General features: G+C 39.9%; 1 protein-coding gene across 2 annotated transcripts in view; it reads left to right on the plus strand.

The window, feature by feature from the left end:
- Positions 1-26018, plus strand: part of MYO1D (myosin ID) — a 350569-nt gene that overhangs the window by 35827 nt on the left and 288724 nt on the right. Inside the window, exon 1 of one of the 2 annotated variants that reach the window (XM_059907003.1) lies at positions 8765-8783. The exons of the other annotated variant lie outside the window; for it this stretch is intronic. Coding sequence (XP_059762986.1) covers positions 8770-8783 — 14 coding nt within the window. The 5' untranslated portion in view covers positions 8765-8769. Of the gene's footprint in view, positions 1-8764; positions 8784-26018 lie in introns of those variants that run through there. 2 annotated transcript variants of the gene reach the window in all.

Raw genomic sequence — 26018 nt, forward strand, 5'->3', positions numbered from 1 at the left:
TTAGAAGCCCAAAGCACATTACATCTTGGGGAATGATTGCACTAAATAAAATAAAATAAAATAATATTAAAATAGTATGGAAAAGGAAAAGAAAAGCAAAGCTTAATACCTTGAGTGAATGAGAAAAACTCTAAAGACCCCAGTAGATAAATGCACACACACAAAATGAACAGACCATTTGCAAAAGTGAAAAATGAATGACTAAACAAAAATATTTTCAATTTCACTGGTAGTCATAGAACCAAATATTAAAACAATAAAATACTAAATTTTTTTCTATCAAACTGGAAAAGATTTCTTTTTTTAAAGCCAGAGTCAGTGAGGACATGGCGAGCACGTATTCTCACGCATTGTTGAGTATCAATATCAATTGATAAAATTCTTTCTGAAGCAGCTGGGCTCTGTCTGTATCAATACCAAATGGTCATATGCATTGATTCAGTAATTCTACTTCTGTGAGTCTAGGTTAAGGAAAAATTTTTAGATACAGATAAAGCTTTAAAAGTTGGTAATCAACAAGTTTGATTACAGCAAAAATTAGAAATAATCTAAATATCCAGCAATAGGAAAATAGTTAAATGATGACATATCTAATTGATAGAATAATACATAACTATTAAAAGTGAATATGAGCCACGTTTGGAAAAAGATTTTTGCAATACATATATCTGACAAAAGACTCATAGCCAGAACATGTGAAGAACTCCTACAAAAAAAATAAAAAATAAAAATAACCAAATGATCAATAAACACTTGAAAAGTCCGCAGTATCATTGTACATCAGGGAAGTGCAAGCTAAAAACCGCAAAATAGCATTACATGTTCATCAGAGTGGTTCAAATTTAAAAGACGTGACAAAAATCAAATGGTGAGGGCATGAAGCAGCTGGAACTGTTACCTATTGCTATGAAAACTATAAATTAATTCAGTCACTTTGGAAAACTCTTTGGCAGTGTCTCCTCAGGTTAGATATATACCTGTCCTATGACCCAGCAGTTCGACTCCCAGGTACATAAGTGCACACACACAAAATGAACAGACCATTTGCAAAAGTGAGAAATAAATTCATTCAGGGGAGTGGATTCATATGTCTACCAAAAGACCTATGCATGGTTGTTCAAAGCAGCTTTATTCAAACTAGCCCAAAACTGGAAACAACCCACGTGATCATAAGAAGAGGAGCGTGGATTAATAAACTGGTATGTTCCTATATGGAATACTGCGTAGCTATAACAAAAGAACAAATTAGTCACGCACGTGACAACATGAATGAATCTTAGCGACATTATCTTGAATAGAAGAAGGCAGACTGAAGGAGTGCATACTAAATGATTCCAGTTATATGATGCAAGAACAGGCAAATTAACTGATAGTGAAAGAAGTCAGATCAGTGGTTACACCTGGGTGGGAGAACTGACTGGGAACGGACGCAAGAGAACCTTCTGGGGTGATGAAAGTTTTCTAAATGTTAATCTGTATGAGGGTTACGTAAGTCTATACATATGTCCAAATTCAACAGACTGTACATTTTATATGTATGCACTCCTTTACATTTATCACTGATTAAAAAAAAAAAAATCAGGAAATAAAGGACACGTGGCCTTGGACCAGTCACTTCATTTTCCGAAACTTCAGTATTCTCATCTGTAAATCATAAGGATACTTAACTTGCATGTTCGTTGTTAGAATAGCACATGGTCAGTGTGTAATATATGACAGTTTCTGAGCAACTAGAAATATTTTTAAATGTTTATGACATGTGAAATATATATAAATTGAATATATAGTATGGTTGGAGAAATTGAAAGCAAAACTCCCTTATATGTTAAGAAAATTAATTCATAAGATATACTCAATGAATTAGATGTCGTTGGTGGGATTTTTTTTCCTATTTTTAGTTTACAAAAATGTTTAATGACTGTTGGTTTTGTAATGGAAACCTATTAACCTTACTTTAAACATTAAAAATTTTTCAGGCAATAGTAAGCTCAATAAGAACCAACAATTAGTGTGAACCCGCACATGTTAATTCTGTTTTAGGTGAGGTTAATTGAAGAGTGGTAACTACGACAAAGGAAGCGATAGTCATTTGGTTTTAGGGGCCACCATTCTAAAGGGATATAAATAACCTAGAACCTATTCAGAAGAAGCACAGCCAGGAAGGTAGAGAGAATCCAGGTTGTGATATATGAAAGAAGGCTGAAAGAACTGGTCATGGTTCTCTGGGAGAAGAAATACCCAGGAGGATCTGATGGCTGTTTTCAAATTAGAAAGGCATTCGTGTGACAAAGAGTGTGTTGTCGGGGGTGAGAAGGGTAAGCTGGGACGAAGTGAGAGAGTGGCATGGACATATATACACCACCAAACGTAAAATAGATGCTAGTGGGAAGCAGCCGCATAGCACAGGGAGATCAGCTCGGGGCTTTGTGTCCACCTAAGGGGTGGGATAGGGAGGGCGGGAGGGAGACGCAAGAGGGAGAGGATATGGGGATGTATGTATACATATAGCTGATTCACTTTGTTATACAGCAGAAACTGACACACCATTGTAAAGCAATTATGCTCCAATAAAGATGTTTAAAAAAACAAAGTGTGTTGTGTTCTCTGTGGTTTCAAGCAGAAGCAGTATCAGCAGGTAACGGCCATTCCAGGGAACCAATTTCAGGGCTGTGTAAGAAAACTCTGTGGCAATTGTATTCATTCATTTATTCAAGACATTGATTGAGTGCTTTTCTGTTGTAGGCGGTCTGCTTAGCCTAGAGTTTGGAAAATAAGTAACATGTGGTCCCTTCAGTGAGCTTGTGTAGTGACAAAGGAAGCTCTGCAAACAATAACAGATAATGTCCTCAGTGCTGTGATAGAAGTAGGAACAGAGTGTTAGGAGAGCATAGAGGAGAGAAGCATTCTCTTCTGCAGGGAATTGGAGGAGGTAACCTTTTAGTGGAGCACTGAATGATGGGTTAATCAGTGTTTGCTAAGGAGCCAGACAGGGAATGGTATCCGGGGCAAAAAACCAGAGCTGTGTTGGATGAACCTACCAAGGTATGTTTGGGACCAGATTGTTCAGGACTTCGTAAGCAATGAGAAGTGATTAAAGAAATTTAGGAAAGGGAATGCAGTGGTGTTTTTGTGGGGGGCAGTAACTCCAGCCACATTGTGTGAGACAGACCGGATAGGGGGAGACTGGTAGCAAGATGCTAGTTGGGGGAATACTACTGCACTTCTCAGGGAGCAGACTGAAGGCTGGGGAATTGACTGATGGAGGAGCTAGAGGCTTTGACTGTGTATGACACATTCCTGAGGTAGACTCAAGAGGTCTTGATGACAGATCTGTTCATTGGTTTAGAAGGTAAGGGAGAAAAAAAATTGTGGGTGATTCACAGGTTGCCAGCTTGGGAAACGGGGCCTGCTGACCCCGACCTTATCTACAGGCACCTTTTGATCATGGTTGCAGGGACAGGGGAGTAGGTACCTTCACTTGACTGTCACCTTCATGAGGGCAGGTACTGATCTGCTGTTTTCCCAGTGACAGTGACCCTGAATGAGTGAACAGGTTGCCTCCCAAAGGGTCCTACTAAATTGGTGGCAGTTCTTGGACTTCTGTCTTTTGTACTTAATTACCATTGATCAGGTTAAACATGATATCAAATATTATTAAAGTTTGGAAAGCTGACTCATTTGTTTATTCAACAAATGCTGATTGAGTGCCTACTGTATGCCAGGCACCATTCTTGGCTCCGGAGGAAACAAAAAAGACAAAATCCATGCTTTCATGGAGTTTTTATTCTGTGAGGGGGAGTAGAAGGAGATGTAGTCAGAGCTGGGGGTGGATTGGAGTCAGAAGGCTGATGGAAGGGTGTGGCATTTTTCTGAGCTGAGAAGCCTTGGAGGGTTGGAGCAGAGGAAGGACATGACCTGACTTACATGGTAACAGAATCACTCGGGCTGCTGTAAACTGAACAAACGGAAGAGGAACCAAGGGCAGAGGCAGGGAAGCTGTGCAGGGGGCCGTGCGATAATCCAGGTGAGAGGGATGATGGTTGCGTGGACCAGGATGGCAGCAGCAGAGGTGGGGAGAAGTTGGATTCTGGATGTAGTTGGAAGATAGGTATTGCTGACGGATCAGGTGTGGGGTGTAGAGAGAAGATGGGGCAGGCTCAGGATACCAGGAGCTCAGTTTGAACATGTTATGTTTGAAATGCCCAACACACATCACCCACGACTCAGGGGAGTGCCATACACAACACTACTTTAGAATCATGTAAAGGTCCCTTGGGAAGATTTCAGATTATGTTTTGTAGGCACAAAAACATTTTATATTGATAGATCAGGTAAATTAAGCTGCTACCTTGTACCCAAGTTAAAAGTTATTTGCATTTTAAAAACAGTGCCTTCTTAAATCACGTATAACTTCTATTCTTTACCTTTGCTTTTTAGTTTTACTTTATTTTTTAAACATGCCTCTTAAGTCAGTAAAATTGGTGGCATTAACAATTTTTTGTGTGTGCAGCCACCTTTACTCTAAACATCCATTCCTTTCTTTTTTCTTTTTTCTTTTTTTTCTTTTTGGCCACGGCACGCAGGATCTTAGTTCCCTGACCAGGAATTGAACCTGTGCCCCCTGCAGTGGAAGTGTGGAGTTCTAACCACTGGACTGCCAAGGAATTCCCCCATTCCTTTCCTGTCTTGCTTTGCCCTTCTCATTAATGTGTGTTCACAGACTGCAAGTTAATTTTAACAAATGTATGATGTAATTAGGAAATAATGCAGAGTATACCAGACTTAATTCCCTAATTTATGAATGATAGCTATAAGCAGATTGGGAGCTATAAGTCATATTTAAGCATTTTTTATAGCTAAACACTTTATAATGTATAAACACTGATATTCTATTTACTGTAGCATTACTTTGAGGACCCTGAATAGTACTTACTTTAGTAAAGAATTATGAAAAATAGCCATCTTGATACAGTGGTATAAAATGAGGGTTTGTTTGTTAATGAAATCTTTTCCCTTTCTTTTAATATTTAGTCTCACACACAATTAATTAGCATTTGTTAAGTGTATCTGTTATGGAAAGCATTTGGCCCCATCTGGGGTTGGGGTAAGTTGCCTCAGACACCACCTGAAAAGGTAAATAGATTGAGTTGGTGAAAGCGTAGAACTTTATTCATTCTTTCTTCTAAGCCTACTATGTTTCAGGCATTTCATTTAATCTAATAGGTGTTAGATGTAGAGAAACTAAAGATATTCTGGAAACAGAACACAGTACAATAGAAGTACTCTGATAGGGGAAAATAGAATCAAAAAGCGATGAGAGGCAGCAGCAAAGGATCCTACTCGGCTTCACATCAGTGATGTAATGACAGGAGCTGACACTCATGTAACAGTATGTGTGACGCACAGTGTAAACCCATTACATGTATCAGCTCTGAACAGCAGCCCTACTGAGGTTGGTGCTCTATCTCCATTTGCACTTGTGGAAACTGAGACAGAGATGTAACTTACTCAAGTTCACAGCAAAGTGGTAGAGCCAGGATTTGACTAGGCAGGTGTCACTCTCGAGTACTTCCTTCCTGCCAGACACTGTGCTGAATGCCTTATATACATTCATCTAATGAATCTTATTCCCCACGTAGAAGATTGTAACCCCCATTTTTATACCTGAGGCTGCAGAAGCTTAGAGAGCCAACTACCCAAAATCACACAGCTAGACTAGGGCTCAAGTCCGGCTCAGAATCTGTGCCACTGCATTGCCACAGCTAGAAAAAGTCAAGAGATGGTGAAAGATGCCTTGCATTTATGTGTTGTGACGGTAGCATGCCTAATTACCTGATCAAGCAATTCAAATCCCAGGAAAAGAAAGCAGCAGGTCAACATGAAATTATGTCAATATTTGTTTAAGAATAATACATAAACCTAAGTACAAATACCCCAACATAAGTTATTTTAAGTGTTTTTAAAAAAAAAAAGTAATCAAATTCTCTGGGGCACAAATTGAGTTAATAAATGCAATGCAGTTTTCTTTTTTTAACTGCACACAATTCTGGTTATTATTTTGCATCGCATCAATAATTATTGTTTTTTCCTCATTTACTTAGAATTGAGCATATGTTACATTGTAATTGATCCTAAGCCTTCATTTTAAAAACAAATTAGTAGAAGCCTGATAATCACATTCCTCTTTAAACAGTTATTTTAATGGAATTACTAAGTATTTCATTATCTGAAAGCACTTAATTCTCTATCAGCATGGGTTCTCCTAAGCAATGTTCACACATTAGTTCGAAAGAGAGTGAAAGAAATTCCATCTGTGAAGATTTCCCTGGGTGTCATTAGTAGAGAGTACCCTTTATAGATTTCCTGCAGTAAAAATTCAGCATGCTCTAACACAGAAAAAAAAAGCAAAAAGCAATTTCTTTTTTCTCCCAGTGAATATTATGTGCTTTGAAAAAATGTTACTCTCTTTCTCAGCAGAATTTGGAAGCATTTTCTGATTAACACTATCAAAATTGCTGCTTAGAACTGTGCCAAATTCTATTTTCTTTTTAATTTGTGACACTGTTTCTTCTCTCTGTATATTGATCACAAGTCAGTAATATATTTGTTAAAACCTCGTCTTTCCCTGCCCTTTGCTCTCACATCAGTATCTTTTAAAACCTTTTTCTTTTGTTGTAGAAAATAGAAATTGAGTATTAGGAAAAAGAAAAAAAAACCTGTAATTCTTCCATTTAGTGATAACCAGTCTTAATATTTTGTGTTTATCTGCCCAGACTTTTTCTTGCATATAGATACAGATATACAGATAAGAGAAATGCCTATGTGATTTTTAAAAATAAAAATGGATTCCTACCATAAATAGGTATAAGACTGTATCTCATTTATTGTTTTTTAAAACTTTTTCCTTTGTCAGTAATGTCTCTTCAACATTATCTTTATCAGCTTCATACTCTGTTTCAAAGCCTTGCCTCTGCCTACCCTGCTTTTAGTCATCCCCACTTTAATCCAATGATAGCAGTTCCTGGGGGTACACGGCTATTATGCATTTTTAGTATTATATTAAATGAAAATTAAGTTGTGATAATGCCATTTTCATTGGATGGAGAATTTTGCTTTAATGATGAATATCTTGATTTAAATGTTACCATTTTCTTTATTTACCCCAGTTATTTAGAACACAGTTGAGGTCAGAGTAAAATTTATTTCATGCAAGCTAAAATAGATACTGTAATCAATTCACTTCATTCCTAGGAGACCGTCCCAGGCCTTTATTTGGAGCCTTTTTTCTCTCTAACTTTACATATGACTCTAGAGCTAAATACTCTAGAAATTAGGGGCTTCAATTACCTGGAAAATTTGATGACATTGTAATTAAAGTAACTACACCTATTAAGTCAACTCTCTTATCCTTAGAAGAAATGTTTGTTTGATTGATGGTAAGGGGGTGCATAGACCTTTTGATGATGAGTCCTATGCTCACCTTTTCATTACCCCTTTGCAAATTCCCCAAGGCAGGTATTCCATCGTCTGTGTCTCTGTCTCTCTCTTCCTTTCCTCATTTGTTTAAAAAAAAACAACAACATGAGATCATGTTCCTGCTCCTACCAAGTGATAGAATAAAGGTCCAACCTCAGGAATGATGGCAAAGCCCATGGTTTTAGGATTCATGCAGAGTGTAGGTATATGTATAATTCAAAGTGGAAAAAATAACTTTTGATTTGGGATAAACACAGTTTTACCATTCGTTTGAAAAATAGGTATGTCTGATGTTGTGATAAACACCAGCCCTCCCTCCCCCAAAAAAGGGCATAAAAGTGCCCCAAGAAGACCTTTCTCAAAGATGCCCTTGAGAGATCCAGTTTCCCTGTTGAGTGTCTGCCCGGCCCCTCCCTGTGAGTCAGCTCTCTTTTGCTACTATTTCAAGATCTCATCTTAAAAGTAAATGTTTTGTAGTTTATTTTGGCATCCACCAGAGCATATTTTCCTTCTATCATTTCCATTTTTACTCCTGCTTTACTGTGTCCTGCCTGTGTGGAACTGAGGCTGCGCAGCTCAGGAAGCCCTGAGCCTTGGAGTCAGTCCTGGCCTTGCCTCCCACCTCCGTTATTTACTATGAGAGTGTGGCTTCAAGCAAGTCTACCCAACTTGCATGCGCCTCAGTTTTCACGGCAGTCAAATTGGAATATAATAATGTGGAATCAATAGAACGCGTGATACAGGATACAACCCCAGAGAGTCGCTGTGACCTTCAAATGAGAAAAATGCATAGAAGGTAGCGACTTGCCTCTCAGCACAAAGCAAGGACTCAGAACTTAGCTCTTACACCCCTTGTACTCCTTTAAGTAATATGAAGTCATCGATCTTGCTCAGTGGCTTACACTGCCCATTCCCCCGTCCCCCTGCCTCCACCCCCATCCTGCCCTTGAATACAGAATTAAAGAGAACACTGGAATGTGGCATACCACTGCCAAGGGTCTACTCATGCTCTGATGGACTCGTCCACATATGCACCTGTTTCCTGTCTTCTCATCTGAATAACACACAAGAATGAAAACAGTCTGATTTACTTACACAAAACAATTACCTCTTACCCAGAGCCTTTCTGGTAAATGACACCTGCCATTTGTATTACTGGCTTCCACGTCAGCCGGATCGCTGGAGGCCTGAACTTGAAGTGTTTTCCAGTGTGCATTTAGCCTCTCCCAAGTTCAGTGTTCTGTTCTTTGTCCAGTATTTAACAGTTAGTGATCGTATGCTTTCGCCGGTGGTATGGTTCTGACTCGGTAAGTGTTATCTTTTTGATGCTTTACAGTGACATCCCTTTTTTCCCTTGTTGAAAATGTAGTTAATAAGTGAGGATAGGCATCATCTTTTACCTGCAAACCAGACTTCTGAAAATATTTTGCAGATAGTTGCTTAAGTGAGTTTCGTTTTAAGCTCACTTTTTCCTCATTGCCTTGGCATGAAAGACAATTCCTTGTGTACATAGTCACTGACTAACTGTTTTGTGGGCTGTAGATTCTAGAGAGGATCTAGAATCTACTAAAGTTTAGTCTTTAAACTTAATGACTTTTTTATTTTCTACTTTGTGTGTGTGTGTGTGTGTGTACACATTAGTTGACTAGATTGGAGGTTGGAAATATAGAGAAGTAAGGAAAAGCTTTTGTTTTTCAAAAACAGTGAAATGCTTCCTACTCAATTTTTATTGTGGTAAAATAAAGTGTATTATCTTCACCCTTTTGAATGTACATTTCAGTGGCATTAAGTACATTCACATGATGTATAGCCCTCCCCACTATCCATCTCTGGACCTTTTTCATCACCCCAAACCGAAACTCTGTACCCATTCAACACTGACTCCCCTCAGCCCCAACTCATCCCACCCTACCCCCATCCCTGGTAACCACTCTACTTTCTGGCTCTAGGAACTTGACTATTCTAGGGACCTCATGTAAGTAGAATTTGACAATATTTATCCTTTTGTGACTGGCTTATTTCACTCAGCATAATATTTTCAAGGTTCATCCATGTTATAGCATGTGTCAGAATTTCATTCCTTTTTATAATTAATTTATTATTATTTATTTTTGGCTGCGTTGGGTCTTCGTTGCTGCATGCGGACTTTCTCTAGTTGCGGGCAAGTGGGGGCTTCTCACTGCGGTGGCTTCTCTTGCTGTGGAGTATGGGCTCTAGGGCGCAGGCTTAGTAGTTGTGGCGCACAGGCTTAGTTGCTCCGCAGCGTGTGAGATCTTCCCGGACCAGGGCTCGAACCCGTGTCCCCTGCATTACCAGGTGGATTCTTAACCACTGGACCACCAGGGAAGTCCCTCATTCCTTTTTAAGGTTGAATAATATTCCATTGTATATACACCACATTTTGTTTCTCCATTCGTTTGGGTTATTTCCACCTTTTGGCTGTTGTGAATAATGCTGCTGTGAACACTGGTGTGAAAATATCTGAGTTCCTGCTTTCAATTCTTTTGGGTGTGTACCTAGAGATGGAATTGCTAGATCATATGGTAATTCTGTGTTTAATTGTTTGAGAAACCACCATACTGTCTTCCACAACTGGCTGTACCACTTTACATTCACATGGTTCCTAATAAAATTATATAGACTTAAAAAAAATTTTTTTAATAAATAATGTATACCTTTCCAACAATGGTCCTATCAGAATTGAGCAGGAAATCATGGAATGGCATGAGAAATGCATAACTAAATATTGCACTCTTTCATGTTTCTTCAAGATAATTTTATGTCCATCAAATTAGTTTACTGTTTGGTATGAGTTGTCTTCTGTTCAAATAGAAATTTTCTACTATCACAATAGTGTGGAAGATCTAGTGCCCACTGTGTTCTAACTCAGCCCAGGATTTTTGGTATCCTAGGTGGTATCACCTAGGTAGATTACATTGTGTCCAGTTTTATTAAATATCAAGTTTCGATAGATTTCAGATTTTAACAGTAGCAAAAAACAATTACTGAAGGGATGCACATTTTTCTACAGGTAACTTTTCAAGCCATAGATTTACTCATTTGCCACTAAATATTTAAGTTTCTATTCTTTCTAAGGTAATAAGATGGTGTCAAAGAAAAAAATATTCAAGGGCACTTGTTAAAGCTCAGTAAGGAAGACTTTATTCAAGTGGGCTGCACACTATCTCATAGGGACCACCCCTGCAGTGGGATTTTACAGTGGGTGGAGAGATTGGGCTCAACCCTAAAAACAGCATGGGAATGTAGGAATTTTTAGCCAAGGAGCAGGGTGGGTGTCAGTGGATGGAAAATTACTAAGAGGAAACATTAGGAGTAAGGGGTGTTCTGGCTAAACCGACGTAACAGAATTCTTGCTGGAAACAGGCCAGGGTGATCAGACATCAGTGAGGGGGCTGGTGGGGCATGGAGGGTGAGGAACCTTATCAGATATGGAGAGTGATCAGATATTGAGGGTGGGGCGTTCTGGTTAAACTGACTTAGAAGGGTTCTTGCTAAAACTAGATTTTGCAAGGAAGTGCACAGATGCTGCCTAGGAAAGGCTTCAGGAGCCTGATTAGTTTGGTCAAGCAGGGAATCTTTGTCATTGGCTATTGTAACTGAAGTATCCCTAAACATTTTTCCACGTATGTCTAAAAGCATTTATGTCAGCCAACTTTTATTGACTTGCTGTGTGCCAGGCTCTGGGCTCAATGGGTTGGGATGGGGATGCTGATTACAGACAAGCAAACAGACAAGTCCTTATGGTAAGTTCTGTGAAAGGGGAGGTACAGAGTATTTGGGGAGTGGATGGGAGTAAGCAAGCTACCTAAGATTTGGACATGAGAGGAGAACGTATCACCAAGATCCCTAAAAGACCTCAAAATTCTTCAGGAAGTATATTCTCCCTTGAGTAGTCAACTCCCAGGATAAAGAAGTAATAAACATTTTCATAGCATTTTAACATCATCTCTTGTTTGTAAAATGAGTATTCTGTTAAGAAAGCAGCAATTATGCTCAGGCTATTAAAATACCAATAGAGTTTCAAAACTCTATGAATATGAGCATGTTACTGTGCTTAAAGAAAATTCACCCTGAAATAAGGAATAACCTGCATTATAAAGTAATGTATTATGGAAAAATTTCCCCCGGTTTTACTGAGATATAATTGACATATAACATTGTATTAGTTTGAAGTATACAACATAATGATTTGATGTATGTAATACTGTCAAATGATTACCACAATAAGTTTAGTTAACATCTGTTACCTCATGCAGTTAGTTTTTTTCCTCATGATGACAGCTTTTAAGATCTACTCTCTCAGCAACTTTCAAATATATAATACAGTATTGTTAACTATAGTCACTATGCTGTACATTACATCTTCAGAATGTATTTATCTTATAACTGGAAGTTTGTACCTTTTGACCATCTTCACCCACTTCTCCCACCACCTACCCCCTGCCTCTGGCAGCTACTAATCTGTTTCCTGTTTCTATGAGTTTGGGATTTTTTTTTAGATTCCACATGTAAGTGGGGTCATATAATATTTGTCCTTTTCTGTCTGACTTATTTCACTTAGCACAGTGCCTTCAAGGTATGTGTGTGTGTGTATATATATATATATATATATATATATATATATATATACACATATATATATATACACACACATATACCTCACATACACACACATACACACATACCACATTTTCTTTATCCATTCATCCACTGATGGATACTTGGTTATTTTCATATTTTGGCTCTTATAAGTAATGATTCAATGAACACAGGGGTGCAGATAGCTCTTTAAGAGGGTGATTTTGTTTCCTTTGGAATTGCTGGATCATATGTTAGTTCTGTTTTTAATTTTTTGAGGCACCTCCATACTTTTTTCCATGGTGGCTGCACCAGTTTACATTCCCACCAACAGTGCACAAGGCCTTCCTTTTTCCACATCCTTGCCAACACTTATTACCTCTTGTCTTTTTGTTGATAGCCATTCTAACAGGTGTGAGGTGATAGCTCATTGTGGTTTTGATGTGCATTTCTCTTATGATTAGTGGTGTTGAGCACCTTTCCATGTACCTGTTAGCCATTTGTATGCCTTCTTGGGAAATAACTATTCAGTTTCCCAGCCCATTTTTAAGTTGGATTACTTGGTTCTTTGCTATGGAATTGAATGAGTTACTTATATATTTTGGATGTTAGCCCCTTATCAGACATATGACTTGCAAATATTTCCTCCTATTCCATACATTGCCTTTTCATTCTGTTGATGGTTTTCTTTGCTGTGCAGAAGCTTTTTAGTTTGATGTAATCTCACTTATTTATTTTTGCTTTAGTTGTCTTTGCTTTTGGTGTCAAATCCAAAACAATCATTGCCAAGACCAGCGTCAAGGAGCTTACTCCCTGTGTTTTCTTCTAGGAGTTTTATGGTTTCAGATCTTACATTCGAGTTGATTTTTGTGTATGTTGTAAGGTGTAGGGGTCCACTTTCATTATTTTGCATGTGGCTGTCCAGTTTTCCCAATCACCATTTATTGAAGGGACTGTCCTTTGCTCATTATATATTTTGGGCTCTTTTGTTTTAAATTAATTGACCATATATGCATGGGTTTATTTCTGGGCTCTACATCCTGTTCCATTGATCTGTGTGTCTGTTTTTATGCCAACATCATACCATTTTGATTACTATAGCTTTGTAATGTAGTAGTATTTTGTTAAGGAAGCAGCAATTAACTTCCGTCATGCTCAGGCAATTAAAAATATCAATAGAGTTTCAAAACTCTGTGAATATGAGTATGTTAGCTTAATTAAAATTCATCCTGAGATCAGAAATAAACTGTGTTAAGAGTAATGTAATATGGATATTTTTGTTTTAATAGTATTCAGTACTTCATTTGGGTGTGAAAATGTTCCACACAAAGCTAAATAAGCTCAACAAGTATTTCTAATGTCACAGTTTTCAAGTAAGCCACAGCTGAGATGTAACAAAGATATGCTGTTCTTTGGATAAACCTTCTCTTTGAATTAATTTGTTTTACATCTTAGTTACTTTTAATTTGGCTTACTTTTTTTATCCTTATTTTCTTTTTAATTATTAAAGGAAAACATCTTTCCAACAAGCCAAAGTAAATGAAGTAAAATGTGAAATTTCCCCCCTTCCTACTCCTCCCCCAATGCTACTCCCCCAGAGTAAACACTGGAAGTTTGGTGTATCTCTTTCCAGAGCGTGCAAACATTTGGACAACTAACTAGTTACATATATAAGAGGTAGGAGAGAGTAAGGAAGGAAGAAGAGAGGGAGAGAGATTGTGTGAGTGTGTTTGTGTGTGTGTGCACAGGCATGTATACACACATGTATAGTTTCAGCTTAAAAAATAATATAATGTTGTATGGTATTAAATCTCCATAAGAACAAACAAAATTTTAACAGGGACCATGCCATAATAATGTTCTATAGTGTGGTTCTTTTTCCATTTAATACAGTGTGTCCTTAACCTCTTTCGGTGTTAAGTGTATTGGATTCTGCCTCACTCTTTCCACTGGCCACATCATATGTCATTGTTTGGATGTAATCATTTTCCTAGTCATGATTGTTTGTGAAGTGTTGGCATTACAAGCATACTGCAGTGAGTACCCTTGTGTATGTATTTTTGCACACTTGGGCTAGTATTTCTATAGGATAGATGCCCAGAAATGTGATTGCTGAGCCCTTTGTATATGCACATATTCATCATTTAAAGCTCTTTGATGCAGTTTACCAAACTGCTCTTTCAAATACTTGAACCTGTTAACCAAAAACCTTATCCCTTTAACACTCGATTTTACAATTGTAAACAGCTTTTGCTAATCTAAGGTGAAAAATGCTATGTCATTATTTTATGGTACATTCCTGCATTGTTAGGTTGAGTATCTTTTCCTAGATGTATTAGCTATTTATATTCTCAAAGTGCCTATTTTTATTAGAGTGTTTGTTGTATTCCTATTGATTTTAATAACTTTTTAAATATTATTCCTCTCTACTGCATAAGGTGGGAATATTTTTCATCTTGTTCTTTTAACTTTATGTGTAGTAACTTTTTTTTTTTTAATTAATTAATTTATTTATTTATTTTTGGCTGTGTTGGGTCTTCGTTTCTGTGCAAGGGCTTTCTCTAGTTGCGGCAAGTGGGGGCCACTCTTCATCGCAGTGCGCGGGCCTCTCACTATCGTGGCCTCTCTTGTTGCGGAGCACAGGCTCCAGACGCGCAGGCTCAGTAGTTGTGGCACACGGGCCTAGTTGCTCCGCGGCATGTGGGATCTTCCCAGACCAGGGCTCGAACCTGCGTCCCCTGCATTAGCAGGCAGATTCTCAACCACTGCGCCACCAGGGAAGCCCTGTGTAGTAACTCTTGACAGAAGTTTTTAATATTTATATAGTCAAATCTATCAACTGTTTCCTTTATGGCCTCTGGGTTTGGTATCATGATAATAAAGACCCTTCCAAATCCAAGATTATGAAAATATTCATCTACTTCTATCTGTTCATTTATTACATTAAATTGTGAATGCATTTGCAATTTATTTTTATGTAAGATACAAAAGATCTAATTTTATTTGTTTCAGCATAGAGGTTCACTGGTCCCAAAGCAATTTATTGAATAATTTTATCCTTTATTCGTTATTTAGAAATACCACGTTTTTCTTATGAATGGCGTCCCTTATATTCTGTTTCACTGAGCTACCTGTCTTGCTAGGAAGCAGTTTTGTGTAGTGAGCTAGGCCAGAGCACCAGCTCTGGAGGAAGAGGTCCTGGGTCAAACCTGAGCCATCACCTACTGGCTGTGTGACCGTAGACAACGATGCAATCTTCCTAAATCCCAGTTTTGTCATCTGGAAAATAGGGGTGGTATCCTGGCTACTCTGCAGGGTTGTGAGGATTAAATGAGATAATTCATGTAAAGCACTTACAGCAGTGCTTTACACATGCCACACTGGACAAACAGTATTATTGTGACTACCCTAACTATGATTACCTACCCTTTATGCTGTGTTTTCCTGTGTGAAAGGATACAGATCTCTTTATTGTTCTTTACTTTTCCGAAGTTGAACTTTAAAGCCAGCTTTTCAAGTTCCAAAATGAAAGTTCATTAAGATTTCAAGTGTGATTGCGTTAAATTTGTAAATTCAATTTTGGGAGAATTGGTACCAGTTTTCAGAGTTGCTTTGTTCCAATGAGTCACTTGTGTTCAGCCTATAGTTTGCTTTTACTTTGTGATCATTCTGAGTCTTGCTTTAGATGATTTTATATGATCCTTTATTGATATGACAGATATGTTTGGTCTTAGTTCTATCTTAATTTGTGTAATTTTTTTTTTTTTGCTTTTAATACTTCTTAAATAGTTTTTACCCCAGGTCCCATGTTTGCCTTGCTTTGTGTTGTGTGTTATTTTCCTTCTGACAATTTGTACATTTATAATTAGTTTTTAGTGGTCTTTTTTCCTGTAGTTATCTTTGTGACTACAACTTTACATTGCCCCTCTCCCGTTCATCACCCAATTTTTGATTAGTTATATTACAACTAGTCATTTTTCTAGTGATAGTTCAGTTAGGATTGTGTTTGGTTTTTATGGAGTGGAACTCCCACATCAGTGGCCTCACCAAGTAGGGGTGTATTTTCCTCATAAAATGAACAGTGCAGAGGTCAGCGGTCAGGCTGGTTTCATAGCTACCCGACGTCATCAGCATCCCTGGCTCTTTCTTTTTTTTTTTTTTTTTAACATCTTTATTGGAGTATAACTGCTTTACAATGGTGTGTTAGTTTCTGCTTTATAACAAAGTGAATCAGTTATACATATACATATGTTCCCATATCTCTTCCCTCTTGCATCTCCCTCCCTCCCACCCTCCCTATCCCACCCCTCTAGGTGGTCACAAAGCACCGAGCTGATCTCCCTGTGCTATGCGGTTGCTTCCCACTAGCTAGCTATTTTACATTTGGTAGTGTATATATGTCCATCCCTGGCTCTTGGTGCCCTCCCCCACGCTAGCCTCAGCTTTTGTGCCCATGCTTGCCTTAGAGTGGAATGCTGGTTGCTCCACCTTCAACCTCTCATCTGCATTCTAGATGGGAAGGAAAAAGAGGAAAAGGGAAAGGGGTGCCTGAACTGGAGAGGCAGAACTTTCCTAGAAACCCTCCACTGTGTCTCATTGACCAGAACTACGTTGCACCGTCATACCCTGGCTGTCATCGTGGCCGGGAGGGTGAGTGTGGTTAACGGGGCCCGATGCCTCCCTGAACCAAATCGTGGTTCTGTTGGTCAGGAGGGAAGGTGACAGGACATCGAATAGGCAGTTAGCTCTGTAAGGCGCAGTATGCGTTCACATCTTTAAATAGCAACCCGTATCCTCTCATAACTTAGCCTGTGAGCTGTGAATGGTACCTGCAGACGCCCAACGGGGAAGATGAAGTCAGAATATTTAAACGAACTTCTGCCTTTTTTCCTCTCCTGCATTTTGTTAATGATATTACTGTTCTTAATACACATTGTCACTTTTTTACCACATTTTCATGCTGTCCACTCATGAATCCAGCACTTGCCTCCCGCCCTTTTGCTTCCCCTCAGCCCTTGGTTGAAGTGACTCCTCTCTAAGTGTCTTCAGAGGGGACTCTTGTGAGCATTTCCATTCCTGCACTTTTCCAAATCCCTGCGTGATGCCTTTATACTAAAGGGATGGTTTGGGTAATAAAATTCCCCTGTCGTACTTTCTTTTCTGTGTAATCATTGCTGTGCCGTTGTCTGAGGTTGAATATTACTGAAAGTCTGAGGCTTGCCTAATTTTTCTCTTGCGAGTGACTGTGGCCTGATTTTTTTTTCTCGTTTTAATGTCGATGGAATTATTTTGTTGCTCTTTTATCTTTGAAGCACAGTAACTTCACTCCCGATATGTCCTGGTGTTCGTTCATCTCTATTAGAACATATTTAGCCCTTCAGCGCTTTAAAACGACCTCTTGGATTTCTTGAATTATCCTTTGGAGCCTTTTCATTTCTTTGTTCTTCAGAGATACCAATGAGGGGAATGTTGATTCTCCACGGCCTCCCCCTATATCTGTTATTTTCTCTCAAATCCTTTTGTTTTCCATTGCGTTTTCTCACTTTTCTCAAGCTTGTCTTCCTTAGCCTCAGATGCCTTTTCAGCAGGGTCTTTGCTCCTTTTCATTGCTTCCAATGTGGCCTTTTTTATGTGATGACTTTTACTCTTCCTTTCCTTTCTGAGCGCCGCTAGCTCATTTTTTTTCCACCTTTACTTGTTGTATCATTTCTTTTCTCTTTTGAGCTGTTTTAAGCTCTTGTTTCATAAAGCCTTTAAAGATTACCTGTAGCAAACTACCACAAACTAGTGGTAAACAACAAAGGTTTATTATAGTTCTGGAGGTCAGAAGTCTGACGTGGGTGTCACTGGGCTACAATCAAGCTGTCGGCAGGGCTGGTTCCTCTCCGGAGGTTCTGGAGGAGAATCCCCGTTTTCTCACCTTTTTCAGCTCTTGGAGGCCGAAGATACTCTCACCTCGGGTCCTCTCTCTCCACCTTCAAAGTCGGCAAAGCCCTTCCCACATCGAATAGCACTGCCCTTCTGACCTTCCGTTAGTCACATCTCCCTCTAACTCTGATTTTTGTGCCTCCCTCTCATTTTTTTTTTTAAACGCTAACCTAATAGGGTACCCCTATTTTAACTCTCCATTTCCTTGCTTTTACTCTTTTTTTTAAAAATTTATTTATTTTATTTACATTTATTTTTGGCTGCATTGGGTCTTCGTTGCTGCTCGCGGGCCTTCTCTAGTTGCGGCGAGCGGGGGCTACTCTTCTTGTGGTGCGAGGGCTTCTCATTCCAGTGGCTTCTCTTGTTGCTGAGCTCCGGCTCTAGAACGCAGGCTCAGTAGTTGTGGCTCACGGGCTTAGTTGCTCCGTGGCATGTGGGATCCTCCTGGACCAGGGCTCAAACCCGTGTCCTGTGCATTGGCAGGCAGATTCTTAACCACTGTGCCACCAGGGAAGCCCTCCCTCTCATTTTTAAGGACCCTGGTGATTTCATTGGCCCCATCCGGGTAATCTGTGATCATCTCCCTATTTTAAAGTTAGCTGATTAGCAACCTTCATTCCCCTTTGCCATGTAAGGTGACAGATTCATAGGGGTTAGGACCTGGACATCTTTGGGGGTAAGGGTGAGGCATAATTCTGCCTACCAGAAAGATCATGTTAAAAGTAATGTCTTTGCTCACAGACATAGAGATCAGACTTGGGTCGCCAAGGGGTGGGGGGAGGGAAGGGAGAGGGATGGAGTGGAAATTGGGGGTTGGTAGGTGCAAACTATTACATGTAGAATGGATAAACAACAAGGTCCTACTGTGTAGCACAGGGAACTATATCCAATCTCCTGGGATAAACCATAATGGAAAAGAAAATTAAAAAAAGAATGCCTATATGTGTAAAACTGAGTCACTTTTCTGTACAGCAGAGATTGGTACAACATTGTAAATCAACTATACTTCAGTTAAAAAGTAAAAAATAAGTAAAAGTAATATCTTTGGCCATGATCTTTTACCTGGTCTTGCAAAATTATGGTATATATTCTTTTTTCATTTCCCACATACATATTCCTTTTCCCTTTCTCCCTCTCTCCCTCCTTCTCCCTCTTCCCTCCCTCCACTCCCCCTTCCCTCCCTCCCCCCCAGTATTTTTTAGAAGTACTTCTGTGTTTGTTCTTAAATAAGAGGAGTTTTTCCTTGACCCAGGCTGTTCGTGTGAGCCACGGGTTGGAGAATAAGCTGCCATAGCTGGTACTTTGAATTTAGATCTGTCCGTGGAAATTCAGTTCTAAGGCAGGACCTGATTTTTCTGGATCCATAGGGAAGCCCCCTCTTAATCAGGGGTGTGTATTTGTTCGTGTGTATGTACGTGTGGCGGGGGAGGTGACTTAGTTTTATTTCTCTCCAGCTGACAGGCTCCTGGCACCCCTTATTTCTCTACCACAGTACTACTCTTACCTGACTTGTAATTCTTAAAGGTAAGTTTCAGTTAGTTGATTTTGAAATATTCCTAGAAGACAGACAATGAAAGGGATGGTTATACTAGATGTATGAATTAATTAAGTATGCCTGCCTCCCACCTATAGCCTTTTTAAGAGTAACCACTCTCTACAGCCTGGCCGAGCAGAGGCTGTGTTTTGAGCCGTCGGATCCCCCTGCTTCCCTCCACCCTCACCCTGCTGCAGCTGGGATAGGACTTGATCCAAAGACGGCCAACCTGTGGTCTTACCAACAACCCATGGCTTGATTCAGAGAGTGTAACTCAACCCGTTTTAAGCACTACGTATATTATCTATGCTCAAATTCAAGCTCAGCCAGTTACTAGTCGGGTAACCCTGAGCACCTCCCTCAGGGTTCACTATGCCCCGGTTTCCTTTCTGTAAAATATTAGATCCTATATAATGTTTTGAGAATTAAAAATAGTTAATTCACTTAAAGTTCATACAGCAGGGTCTGGCTCATAGTCAAAGCTGCATAAATGGTGGCCATTCTTATTATTCTACTAGGAATTTGGAATTAGGAAACTGAATGACTATGAGAGTCACCAGTAGAAACGAAAGCTGGCATGTCAGGGGACAGAGCAGAGTGCCTCCCTCCTTTTACGGAGTCATTGCCTTCTTGAGGCATCTGATGAAAGCACGGGCAGTTCCCTGCAGAAGGGGACACATGCATACGTGAATGTACACAAAGTCAAGGTGGAAAGCGCCTCATCTAGAGAAGGAAGGGAAGGGCTCTGGCAAGTCAAAGCCACGTGCAGGTCAGATTCATGAAGGAACAGAAACACATCAAAGCAAGGGAGCTGTTTCATAAAGGGCGGAGGTGGACTGAGTAAGCAGAGAGAAACAGGAGCCGGGAGACACCCCTCAGTTCCCGGTCCCTCGATTTCTCCCCCAGGCTTCCCCTGAGACCCCTGCCCTTCTCCTCACTGACCTGGACATAAACACGCTGGCCCGCTCTCACATCTTGCGACCAAATTAGCCAGACAAAAGCAGTGATGACGCTGACCTATACATGATGAAGAATTACTGCCGTGTCATCTCAGATTGCTTGTAGCCAACATTATGAAGTTTTCCTGTGGTGTGATTCTATCAACAGCCAGTGCTCTCTGAATAAAGTGAATAACCAGCTGCCGCAACTTTTCAACGACTGCCGACTTCCTTTTTTGTAGGTTGAACACATTCCAGGAGTATCCTATTTTGTAATATTCCAGTTTAAGGAAAAAGCAAGGAAGAGGGTGACATCAACCTCTTCAGTGGAATCCTTTTTTTTTATTTTGGTTAATCTTCACAAGTGTTTGAACTGAAAATGGGGCCGAACTTCGTAAGATTTTTAGAGCTGGAAAGGATTTTAAAGATTTTCTAGTCTCGCTACTTTTCGAAGTAAAGGAAACTGGACCCAGTATCACATTGCACGCCCCGCCTCATCTAGTACTCACAACACCCGTGTGTGGTACAGTACCCTCCCTTTACAGATGAGGACACAGGCTTGGAGAGATGAACTCCTTACCCAAGATCAAAGATACAACAAGTGGTGGAAGTAGGATTTGAACCCAGGTCTTTCTGACTACAAAGCATGTTAGAAATGCCTCTGTGGGCTCTAAAGCTCGGGCTAGAGAAGAGCGAGGCTTTTATTTTACATTTCCTTCCCTCTACATGGTCTTTCTTTCAACGTCTCTTCCAGAAAAGAAGGCCAGAAATGTACAGTCCCCGCTTTTTAACCCATGAGCTAGAAGGGTCTTGAACATAGCCATCGACCACCTGCCTTCAAAGCAGTGAAGTATCCACCAATTAGAAATCTTCCTACCGAGCTGGAACTGCTGTTGGAGATCTATCCAACCTTCCTTCCATATAGAGGCCCTCACGTGGAACCACAGCCAGGCGGCGCTAGGGGCGAAGGTCAGAGACTGCTGGGGCCTCAGTGTCCAGTTTGAGCATGACCTGAATCATATTTGATGACAGATTACTTGCAGGAGACAGGAGTGGTTAAGAGCTCTGGCTCTAAAAGAAGGCTCCTTCCGTGAATCCCAGCTCTTCTGTTTGATGCTTGTGTGACCTTGAACCAGAATCTACTGCTTCTCAAAGTCGTGGTTTCTTTATCCATAACAGAAGGGATATGTGATACATTGGATTGTTGCGAGGATGAAATGCAATCATGTATATAAACCACTTCACACAGGGCCTGGCATAGTCATGCTCAACAGATGTTGGCCATTATTATACTCCTTGAAAACAGTGTGCAGAAACAGCAAGGAAGAGGTGACATCAGTCTCTCACTAGAATCCTCTTTCATTTTGGTTAATTTTTAAAAGTTTTTGAACTTAAAACAAGTAACTTTATAGGCTTTCATAGCTGGGAAGGATTACTTTCCTTGAGAGTGGTTACTTGAAAATGGCAACTCCAGTGTTGAGCTGACAAGACCAATTTTTAAAACTGCAGTCACGTTATGAGTGTAAAGTATTCATTTCAAAATGCAGAAGATGTACATACGTTTTATGACTATAATGAAGAGAGGTAGAAATATGTTCTTGCTCCGAGTTTTTTTGTTGCTAAACCATTAAATAATATGGCTGTGGTTTTCCTGATCCTCAGCAGAATAAGGAAGCTTTAGTGCCCATGTCTTTTTGGACTGAAAAAATTTTATAGATTTTTTAATGCATTCTTATAACATTACTATGAAGTGGCTAGCAGGTGAATACTATTTTTATTTTATTTATAACAATATACCAATATTCGATTTTAAACAATAACTCAAAATTCTCTTCTGGTTCACTACCCAGATGAATAATTTTTAAATATTTTTTTGTTCTCATAGACTACATGATTTGTGTCGGGCCATAGTGATTTTTGTAGTTTCCTAGACATTTCAATGTACAGTGGAAGTCTTGGTTTGCACAGTGTACTACCAATTAATGTATAAATTGTGCCAGTGTACAATTTATTATCGTGCAATGTACTTATTGTACAAACTTACAAAATACAGTAATGTGGGAAGTTCTCTGGTGGCGCAGTGGATAAGAATCCACCTGCCAGTGCAGGGGACATGGGTTCAATCCCTGGTCTGGGAAGATCCCACATGCCGCGGAGAAAATAAGCCCACGTGCCACACCTACTGAGCCTGCGCTCTGGAGCCCGTGAGCCACAACTACTGAGCCCACGCACCTAGAGCCCGTGCTCCGCAACAAGAGAAGCCACTGCAGTGAGAAGCCTGCACACTGCAACGAAGAGTAGCCCCCGCTCGCCGCAACTAGAGAAAGCCCGCGTGCAGCAATGAAGACCGAACCTAGCCAAAAATAAATAAAATTAAATCTTTAAAAAAAAAATACAATAATGTACAATTTACCATTAGGTGATTTTCTGGGGCAGAGTTACACATAAATTTGAGAGGCTGACATTTGACAGGTACAAAACCACATGCATTTAGAATCATAATAAGTTGACCTGGAAGGGAATTTAGAAATGATTCCAGACTAGTACATCATTAAATAGAAAACTGAGGCGCAGATAGTCACTTGTCTAAGTTACATAGATGAGTTGTGATCGTTTTTCCTTTCCAAAAATTTTTGTGCTGTGGCTTCTATTGCCATTTGTCTTCCCCCTTATTGTTAAAAATATTAATTAAAAAATATTATTTTAAAACTCCCCAAACAAGGGCTTCCCTGGTGGCACAGTGGTTGAGAATCTGCCTGCCAATGCAGGGGACACGGGTTTGAGCCCTGGTCTGGGAAGATCCCACATGCCGCAGAGCAACTAGGCCCGTGAGCCACAACTACTGAGCCTGCGCGTCTGGAGCCTGTGCTCCACAATGAGAGGCCGCGACAGTGAGAGGCCCGCGCACCAGGATGAAGAGTGGCCCCCGCTCGCCGCAACTGGAGAAAGCCCTCGCACAGAAACGAAGACCCAACACAGCCAAAAATAAACAAATTAATTTAAAAAAAAAATCCCCAAACAAGATAGTATTGTATTTGAAGAAGAAAGGCTGAATCCTCTTTTTATGATCAGGATGGATTAGGGTTTTGATAGTGCATTTTCCGGGAGTTTCCTACAGTGTCTGCAGTTAAGAGCATCCATCTATTAGATTTAGACCACTTTTTAAACATAAAACAATATCTAAAGCAGAACTAACTCATGGTCTGCTAATTGCAAATAAATAGTGTAAGTATTTTCAAACAAAAAATGCATTCAAGAGTTTTCCTCTCCTCTAGTATTTGAAGATACTGTTAAAGAATTGCAGTCTATTGCAAACTGGGCTGGTTAGGATCACACCGCATTGTTTAAAATTCAGTTGTAATAGTGCTCCAGCAATCAAATGGGGAGAAAGCAAAAGAAGTATTAAAATGATTTCAGAGCTCAAAACCAGAAGTAATAATATCGGGCTAGGTTTCCAGTCTTTCCTACCACAGCCTGTCCTCCTCCCTTGGTCTGGAACATTCTTTTTTTTTTGTCTGTTTTTGTTTTTGTTTTGGCCTGTGCAGCTTGCAGGTTCTTAGTTCCCCGATCAGGGATCGAACCCAGGCCCTTGGCAGTGAAAGCACGGAGTCCTAACCACTGAACCGCCAGGGAACTCCCTGGTCTGGAACATTCTTAACCTTCTTCCGCACCTGTCTAACCCGTATTTATCCTTCAGGGTCCTGCTTTCATCTCAGTGGAAACTTCCCTAAACCAGTGAGGTCTCAGGTTAAATACTATGTTAGCATTCTGCTGTCCTTCATATCTCTAATTTATCTGGATCGTAATAATAGGGTTATTGGTAGTTTTTAAAAAAACTGTGTTCCTCACTTGACTATAAGTTCTATCAGCTCAGGAACCAAATGTCTTTTTTACTGCTACGCCCTTCATGAAGAGCATCATGCTAGATGCATAGACATCCTCCAGAAATATTTATTGACTGATGGATGAATGGATTCCTTGTTTAGGATGTTGTCGCAAAGAGACGTTGGGAGGACTCAGCTGGCTGCTTCACACAGGCCTTCAGGTCACGTTCATTGCTACTAGGTCACTGTGAGTAAAGGATTTGGTTAGGTTTGCAAGCCCAGAAATTTACTTTGATCGTTTTGATTGTCAGATTCATTTGTAAACAAACTTACAAGAAGCTAATTTGTGTGCCAGAATACAACTTTTCAGTTTACAGTAGGAAATGTACCCAAGAACTGGGCCTTACAATCTGTGCAGGTGTGGCCGAGACACTAATCACTGAATAACCTTGTACTTTTTTTTTTTTTAATATTTATTTGGCTGTGTGTGCCGGTCTTAGTTGCGGCATGTGGGACCTTCGTTGCCGTGTGCGAGATCTTTTAGTTGCGGCACGTGGGCTCTTTCATTGCAGCATGCATGCAGGATCTAGTTCCCTGACCAGGGATTGGACCCTTGCCCCCTGCATTGGGAGTGTGGAGTCTTAACCGCTGGACCATCAGTGAATAACTTTGTACTTCTCTACATTTCCCAGCCTGGCCTGCTGTTAGGTTGGGACTGCATAACTGGAACTGACCAGTGGATTCTGAGCCAAAGTGATAGATGTTACTCTGGGGCCCAGGTAGTTAGAGCTGATGTGCTTTCTTCATTTCTTTCTCCTCTGCCATGGCAGCTAAGCCATGTGTTCTAGTTGGCAAGTCTACAAGATGGAAGAGGACTGGCTAACCAGGATGGGACTCAAATGAGCAAGAAATAAACCTCAGTGTTAGTCACTGAGATTTCAGCGGTTTATGTGTTACCATAACATAGCCTAGTATTACCTTGATTAATAAATTAGAAACTTTCTCTTGGTTTATAAATTTCCATTCAGAGAAACAAATTATAAACATGAAGCTTGTTTCGTTGGAAAAACCTCCATATTTGGATCTTACCTGTTCCCTTGACCTTGAACTACCTCAAACGATAACTATGCTTTATATAAAAATGATGAGAATAAGAGCTAACGAATGAAAATGTAAAACATCTAAGTAATTCATAGCCAGTAACTGGGATTTTGTAGTACTTTAGAAGCCATGTTCATGATTCCTATTGAACCACAAGTTTGGCATGTTTCTTCCACAGTAATAATTTTGGTCTCTTCTTGGTAAATAAGAAAAAATCCAGGTTGAAATGAGCAACTGCTATATATCAAGATCTTAGAAATCATCTTTTTCCCCTACATTCCTTCAGTTTTTGTATTCCACAGTTCTTTTAGCAGCAGTTTATGCCATAATGTGGGTCTCTTACAGGGTAATATTTTTCATAAAGTATTTTTTTCAATACGATTGTATTTGAGTACTGGGATTCCAGTTCTCTTTGAGATACTGTTAGGCTTTGCCACTTTGCAAAGATGAATGAGTCAGATGTCTTGTCCTCAGAGTTTTCCCATCTGTGACAGAGACTGCTAACTATTCACCAAAACTTGTTTCCTCTTCTTTATGGGCACACCCTCCCTTGCAATTCCGTGTCTCGTGTGACCAAGTTCTTGCCAGTGGAACTTCCGAGGTCCAGCCACTTCCAAG

This window comes from Balaenoptera ricei, chromosome 20 (assembly GCF_028023285.1).
Source record: "Balaenoptera ricei isolate mBalRic1 chromosome 20, mBalRic1.hap2, whole genome shotgun sequence".
Lineage (NCBI taxonomy): Eukaryota > Metazoa > Chordata > Mammalia > Artiodactyla > Balaenopteridae > Balaenoptera > Balaenoptera ricei.